The following is a 7,637-nucleotide window of genomic DNA, read 5'->3' on the forward strand; positions in this document are numbered from 1 at the left end:
GAGAACCAAATTAGCTCCTACTCCGGAGCAGGGTCTAACCAGCACAACTGGTACTAATTGTGACGGAAGTAGACATTGATTGGCCAAGCGCGTATGAAAACGCACTCAACTGGCATGATTTAAAACGCTGTATAAACATTATCAACTTATTTCGCAAGTATGGAGAACAGCGATAGCTGGATGGATGCTGAAGTGCAGGCACTTGTAGCAAATGTAGCACTGCCAGTTGTCGTTGGAGATTCTTAGTCCTCCTTTCCGTTCTTTCAATCGCTTTACGTGTACGTCGACATTCCATGTCCATTATTGTGAAACCCGCGAGACACAAGAAAAACACAGCTCCGATCACAGCGTCCTCCATCCTCCTGTTGTTAATGTTGTTCTTCTTTGTTTCTGTTGTTGAACGCCGCGCACAAATGACGACGCTGTCGACCGGCTTACGTCACTTCTTAGTACACACTGTCGGTGAGAATGCAACCCTTTAAATGGTACGGGGAAATAGTTCACGCAAAATCATCCCAGTACTTTAGTACTGTACATTTAGTTCTGGAACTAAAGCGGTGCGAAAGGCCCTTTTGTAAACTCATCAAGTTGAGTGTTTAACAGTTTTTCTTCTCTTTAATGTTCAGATCGAACAGGAGAAACTTGCCTCTCTGAAAAAAATAGATGAAGATAAAAGAGAGAAGGAGAGCAAAGAAAGAGCTCAGTCAAAAAGCCCTAAAAGGTTGGTTTTGGATTTCTTTTTGCTGCCAGTCAGCATGAAACTTCTTGAACATGAAAAAAATATAGGTTGGGACTTGACTTTGTCCATCTGGAGTTGATATCAATCCAATCATTTGCTAATTTCTGCAACCTGTTACAAGTTTTTATTAAAGATTATGAGAACGCATGAATTAAAAAAAAAAAATGCGCACGGATAAATCATCTGTAATAAACACTGCAGTATTCTATAAAAATATAACATTGCAAAATAACAATAAAATTGTCAATTTTCGTTTTTACAGTGACTTTAATAAATTGTCAGTGTGAATAATGAATAATATTGTAAATTAGCCTTGTGCTTAACTGTTTTTTTTTCTTTTCTCAATTCACTTTTGTTCCCAGGAGGAAGTCCCGCTCGCCTGTGAAGCGTGACCGTAAGTCCAGTCCCTCTCGATCTCCTCGCCGAAAACCGAGCCCGGCTGCCTCGCCGCCTTCCAGTCCGCCCAATCATAAAGAAGAACCAAAGCAAGAACCGGACCAATCAGAGAGCTCCAAACCAGAGCCGCTCGTTCAGGAGGCTTCCTCTACTAGGTAAATGTGGAGACCTGACATTGCACTACAGCATCCTAATATATTAGTCCTTCAAGCTGTCTTTGACAAAAAAGGACTTTGCATATGAATCCAAAATGTTCATTAATGCAAGTTCCGTCTTGAGTGACTTTATTTGACTAAAATAGTGCATAAAATTGCCTTTCTGCAGGATGAATTTATAGACTGACATTTTTTTTCTCCGTTATACCTGTCAGTGATCTTGTGGGTGACATGAAGCCGGACTCCGTGTCTGAGGCTGTGAAAGAGTCATCTCCAGATAAAACATCCAAATCGGAAGACAGGCCCAAACCCAGAGACAGGGACAGAGAGAAGGATGGACGTAGAGATCGCCCACGTCACCGCTCTCGTTCACCTCGCTCTCGTAGACGACCTCGATCCCGCTCTAGGTAAGTCTTGTCTCTGATGGTGAAAGCCATGTGATTTCTTTTCCTAGATCCTTTTGTTTACCTGCTAATGTGATTGAACTAGGGTTTAAGGTAATGTCTCTGCCTCTAGGTCGTTCTCTCCGCGTCGCAGAACTAGTCCCAGGAGGCGAATCTCTCCAAGACGTAGGAGCCCTCCTAGACGGCAACCACCCTCTAGGCATAGACGTAGCCGTTCACCTGTCCACAGGTCAGTGTTTTTTTTGTTTGTTTTTAAATAGAAAGAAATACTTTTAATCACCTAGGATGCATTACATTGACAATTAAGACTTGACTATAGTGCTACAAAATTTATATTTCATATAAATGCTGTTCTTTTGAACTTTCTATTAAACAAAGAATCTTGAAAAAATTATCACGGTTTCCACAAAAATATTAAGCAGCACAGCATAAGACACTGAATATTGGAGTAATGGATGCTGAAAATGAAGATTTTCCATCACAGGAATAAATTACATTTCAAAATATCTAAATGAAAACTAATTTTAAAATTGTAATCGTTTCATACATAACATTTTTGATCAAATAAATACACTTTGGGTGAGCATAAGTCTTCCAAAAATATTTAAACTTTTAAACGGTGTTGTAAAGCCACACTGATGTGTCATTGAGTTTTGTAAATGTTCTCATGCCTTTTTACTCAACTTTATTACTAGATACAGTCTTGTCTTCACATGAACTTCTAAAAGTTAGGTCAACTTTGGTGTTTACCTGAACTTGTTTGTCCACCAGACGGCGCTCTCGCTCCCGGTCCTCCTCTGGTAGTTCCTCCTCTCGGTCACCCCATAAGAGAGCAGGGAAACGTGGGTCAGCTACCCCGCCCAGAAAACTTCCACGTCGCTCTGACCCCTCCAGCCCTGCCAGAAGACGAGGTCGTAGTCCTTCAGGACCAGACACCAGCCCTTCAGGTTGCATTCTTAAACCTTTGTTATTTGCAATTTGAAATGACTTAAATGTGATTTTAAAATAAATTTACTTCAGATTATAGTTGATTATTTGTGTAAATCAGAAATGGTTCCTCATCAATGCTATGTTGCTTGTAGGATATTAAGCCGTTAAATGATTCTGACTATAACGCATCTAAATTTCAGCTGTGAAGCACAGGCCTGGTGGAAGAAATGACTCTCGCTCTCCTTCTCCTAAACCCAGGCGGTCTGATGCATCAGAGTCCGGTGAGATTTGGTTCTTCAACATGGATTTGTGTGCATGTCAGAAAGGTTTACGTGAAAACACTTGCAGATTGTGTTGAAATAACATGAACTGATGTTATGGATTCTGCAGCTCGTGTTTCATGAGTCTCTTCTGTTAATTACAAAGATGAGGGGAGGGTGCATGTTATGGGTTTGTGTGTGTGTCACTATTTTTTTGATGATCATGAGTGTGTGATGGTGGGCACATGGCTGTTTCTTGGGCACTGAAGGACTCCACTGCTTTGCGTTTCAGAGGAGGAGAAGGTGGGCAAAGGGTCAACAGCAGATTCTGTCCAGCAGCGACGTCAGTATCGCAGACAGAATCAGCAGTCCTCTTCAGGTTACCACTATTTTTTTTTATGATCCATCACACTCGTTTGTCCTCACTTCCCTTCTCTCTCTCTCTCTTCCTCTCACACCTGTGCTTGCAATAATTAATTGTTTGTTGTGGGAGATTTATGCTAGTAGATGTTCGATTTAGTACTGATAACCATGTCGGTTTGCTTACAGACTCGGGTTCATCCTCTTCCTCTGAAGACGAAGGTCCGAGGAGACAGAATAGGGGGGCAGGTACCAGGAACGGAGAAATCAGAAGGCGGCGGAGCCATTCACCTGCATCGCCACGGAGAAGGCACAGAGATGCATCCCCAAGGTGAAAAGCAACAATATTTGCATTTACTTTACATTTTCATTTGAAAATGTAAGCAGGTTAACCTCCTAAGGTCACTACTCAGATGCTTTGTTCACTTTAGGATAATAAATAGATTTTTCAGATTAATTTCTTGGATTTTAATTGCTATTGATTCCTGTAGACGCTTACTTAGTGCCACTGTTTTTCAATTCAGATTGAATGTGATAAATAAAAAAAAAAAGCCTAAGTTAAAAAAATAATGGCAGGAAACGGCATCTTTCTACTGAGTTGGAATTCTTGCTATAAACATACAGCACGAGCAATACAGTTTTATGAACAAATGACTATGAAATGAAACTAGTTATTTTTAGGGAATCAAAATTATGCAGTGCAACCAGTCTACTCTGACTGACTCTAGGGAACCAGTCCATTTAAAGATATGTCAATTCTGTCGTTACATGCCCTAATGTCGTTCAAGACTTGTAAAACTGTCATTTATAAAAATAAAAAAAAAACTAAAACTAAAATACTTTTAGTGTAACCTGATTTCTGTGCCTCAATTGAAAGTCTATTCATCCAAAATGTTTGACAGCTTTGAAGATATTGTAAAAGTAATCCATGATTTGCTTGTCACACATGAACAAACCTCTTTGCTTTTTGCAGAAGCTCAAACATGCTTGCATCATATGTGAGAACGGGTTTACTTGGGTTTCGTTAAACATATTTTGTGTTTTGAAAATAAAGGAAAGTTATATGGGTTTTGATTGACATGTAGTTGAGTAAATTGACAATTTAAATTTTTGGTAGAATTATCAGACTTAAATCTGAGGTTATAACTGAACTGAATTAAATTGAATCAAATTTGGCCTTGTGAATCAGAATCCATACCCAGCCCTGTTGTTCACTCTTAACTGAAAGATTCTTTATTACTGTGGAACACTGAGTTTAGACTCCCTTTCTCTCTTCTTCCAGAAAGAGACGTTCTCCGTCACCTGCTGGCCGGAGACATCGTTCACCTTCTCCTGTTCGCCGCCGTAGGTCACCCTCTCCTCCCCCAAGACGCAGGTAAAATCCAACCAAGTTTCTGTGGTTTTGGGTTTTGAAGACTCTTTGACTGACTCATTCTTCATCCCTTTCTCCTGTCCTTCCTGTCTCAGATCTCCATCTCCACCTCACCGGCGCTTCACTCCCCCTATACAGCGCAGATACAGTCCCTCCCCTCCCCCAGCTCAAAAGAGACGCTCATCAGGGTCTCCTCCCAAGCGCAGAAGGTCTCCCTCCCCTGTGTCCAAGCGTAGAGGGTCTCCTTCACCTTTGTCCAAAAGGAGAGAGTCTCCTTCACCTGTTTCAAAACGTAGAGGTTCTCCTTCACCTGTTTCAAAACGTAGAGGTTCTCCTTCCCCTGTTTCAAAACGCAGAGGGTCTCCATCGCCCGTGTCCAAGCGTAGAGGGTCTCCTTCATCTGTGTCCAAACGCAGAGCGTCTCCCTCACCTGTTGTGAAGCGCAGAGCATCTCCCTCACCCATTGCTAAGCATAGAGGGTCTCCTTCACCTGTGTCCAAACGCAGAGCATCTCCCTCGCCTGTTGCTAAACGCAGAGGATCTCCCTCAGCCGTGGCCAAGCGTAGAGGGTCGCCTTCTCCTGTGGCCAATCGTCGCCCCTCTCGATCCCCGAAACGGAGTCGTGGCAGTAGTCCAGGAAAAAGACGTACTCCTCCCTCTTCTGCTTCACCCCCACCCCGCCACCGTAGAAGTCCCCCTGCAGCCCAAGGCAGAGGCAGAGATACTCGTTCTTCTCCCCACAGCACTCGAGTGTCTTCCAGTCCTCCGGCCCGATACGGCCCCTCTGGTTCATCCCCACAGAGACAAAGACGTCAGACGTCCCCGTCTCATAGCACCAGACCCATTCGCAGGGTCTCCCGCACACCAGAGCCAAGCAAATCTCAGAGGTATGTTTTTCTATAGTGCCCCTTCTATCTGTGTAACACAGGCGTGATGATCTCTCAATTACTATGTATTCCTGTCAATTTGTAGAGGTTCTCAGAGCCCCCAGCCAGTAAGGAGGCAGGTTTCACATTCACCATCTGCTTCTCCTCCTCCTGCTCCAACGGCTCACAAGCGGCCTGCTTCTGTCTCACCTTCTCGCTCTGCTAGCCGTTCTCCACCTCCACCTGCCAAAAAGAACAGCAGCATCTCCCCGAGCCCATCACCTAACAAGGTACATCACACCTGCCCAAAAAGTCTCACTTCCCCTAGACTGCTTGAGTCCAGAGAGCTTCTTAAACTAGATTTGTCTTTTTTAAATGGATCCAGCTGTATTTAGGAAAGCTACTGCCAAAAGTATTAAAATCACTGTGATGCTTATGGTGTTGCTGCTTTTTATATGGAATGGTTTTGCTTGAAGTCAAGATGATTTATTTGTTGGTTCTCTAGAACTCAGATGCAGAAGGTAGTAAGAAGAAGAAAAAGAAGAAAGAAAAGAAACACAAGAAAGAGAAGAAACACAAGAAGCATAAGAAACAGAAAAAGGAGAAGAGTGGAGAAGAAAAGAGTGGAGGGGCGGCAGGAGGACACGGACAGGAAGCAGAGCCAGATTCTGATCAGAAAAAGGTGAAGTTACACTTTTAAAGCTGTATGAACAGTCAATATAAAATAGTCTGGTTTCTCCAGTAATATAAATGTATCTCCACAATTACCATCTTTTTTTAATACACTACCATTCATATATTTTGGGGTTTGTGTTTGTATTTTAAAAGTCTCTTATGCTCACCAAGGCTGTGTTTACTTGATAAAAAAAAAGACTGTAGTGTAATTTATTCCTATAATGGCAAAGCTGAATTTTCAGTGGCTGTTACTTCAGTTTTCAGTGTCACATGATTCAGAAATAATTATAATATGCTAAATTGGTGCTCAAGAATAATTTCCAATCAATGTTGAAAACAGATCTGCTTAATGTTTAGTGGAAGCTGATACTTTCTCACAGTTCTTTGCAGAAGGTTAGAAAGAACAGCATTTATTTGAAATAGTTGAAAAATGCTACAGAAATCTTTTGAAACATTTAGAGATGTCTTTACTGTCACTTTTGATAAATTTTAATGCATTCCTGCTGAGTAAAACTCAAATTTTTTTTACTTTGCTTACCCTAAAACTTTGAACGGTAGTCTATATGGACTGGAGACCTTTGACTGCAACTTTAACAAGAAGAACTTCTCTCAAAGAGAAGATTTTACATGGTGTCTATATTGTGAAACAATATTATCCCTGAGTCGGACATAATTAATGCTACCTTTCCTGAAGGAATCAGAGAGTGAAGTAGAAGACAGTTTGGATGATCTGGAGAAGCAACTACGTGAGAAAGCTCTCCGCTCAATGAGGAAGGCCCAGATGTCCCCATCATCTCAGTCCTGAGGAAATATCCATCACACCCCACATTTCCCTCTTTCTCTTCCACTCTCTGCATTTTAAATGTTTGATGTTGGTTCAGCTTTAGAATGTACAAATTGTTAAAATTCACCCTAGACTTTTGTTTGTTTGGATTTTTTTGGCATGCTTATTGCTGAGGAGTTTTATTATGTGGAAATGATTGAGCAGCTGAAATTTCTTCATCAGATTCTGCCCTCCTTTCCCCCCTTAAATACTGTCAACAACTTTATTCGAAAAACAAACCCCTTTTTTATTCCCCGACCCCCTGCGTTGCTTTTATGGTCATGATGAAACAATTTGAAAAGCATATTTACAGTTAATAATGCACAAGTTAGCCTATGAATTCTCTCTTTACTTCAGCAGGACTTTTTACGAGAGTTTTGTTTGCGTGGACAGCAGACTCCAGCCTGTTTGTCCTCTTGTGTGCATGATCCATAAACCAAAACACCCAGAGAGCTGATCCAGCAGGCTGCTCTCTGTTTACCTGAGCATTGTGGCAGTGCTTGAGGTCTACTGTGCACATGAGAACAAATCAGTGAAGTCTGTTTTCATCCTTTATTTTTTGCTTTATATTTTTTGTAACCTAAGTTGTGTTTGAAATTGTTGATCCCTGCAGTAATTTCTGGCTTTGAACAAAGTCACATTAAAATGAAAAAAATA

At 41.5% G+C, this 7,637-nt stretch overlaps 1 protein-coding gene across 3 annotated transcripts in view; it reads left to right on the forward strand.

The window, feature by feature from the left end:
• LOC107583602 (serine/arginine repetitive matrix protein 1-like) overlaps positions 1-7,637 on the forward strand; it is a 13,968-nt gene extending 6,331 nt beyond the window's left edge. Inside the window, exons 5-17 of one of the 3 annotated variants that reach the window (XM_016269885.1) lie at positions 627-721; positions 1,102-1,290; positions 1,506-1,697; positions 1,807-1,923; positions 2,466-2,641; positions 2,825-2,905; positions 3,177-3,263; positions 3,434-3,575; positions 4,527-4,619; positions 4,712-5,503; positions 5,589-5,772; positions 5,988-6,164; positions 6,852-7,637. In XM_016269885.1, the coding sequence (XP_016125371.1) occupies positions 627-721; positions 1,102-1,290; positions 1,506-1,697; positions 1,807-1,923; positions 2,466-2,641; positions 2,825-2,905; positions 3,177-3,263; positions 3,434-3,575; positions 4,527-4,619; positions 4,712-5,503; positions 5,589-5,772; positions 5,988-6,164; positions 6,852-6,962 (2,436 nt within the window). In that variant the 3' untranslated portion in view covers positions 6,963-7,637. The remainder of the gene's footprint in view (positions 1-626; positions 722-1,101; positions 1,291-1,505; positions 1,698-1,806; positions 1,924-2,465; positions 2,642-2,824; positions 2,906-3,176; positions 3,264-3,433; positions 3,576-4,526; positions 4,620-4,711; positions 5,504-5,588; positions 5,773-5,987; positions 6,165-6,851) is intronic. The other 2 variants (XM_016269887.1, XM_016269886.1) reach the window with 2 other exon arrangements.

Source organism: Sinocyclocheilus grahami, unplaced genomic scaffold, assembly GCF_001515645.1.
Source record: "Sinocyclocheilus grahami isolate Dianchi unplaced genomic scaffold, SAMN03320097.WGS_v1.1 scaffold54.1, whole genome shotgun sequence".
Taxonomy (NCBI): Eukaryota; Metazoa; Chordata; class Actinopteri; order Cypriniformes; family Cyprinidae; genus Sinocyclocheilus; species Sinocyclocheilus grahami.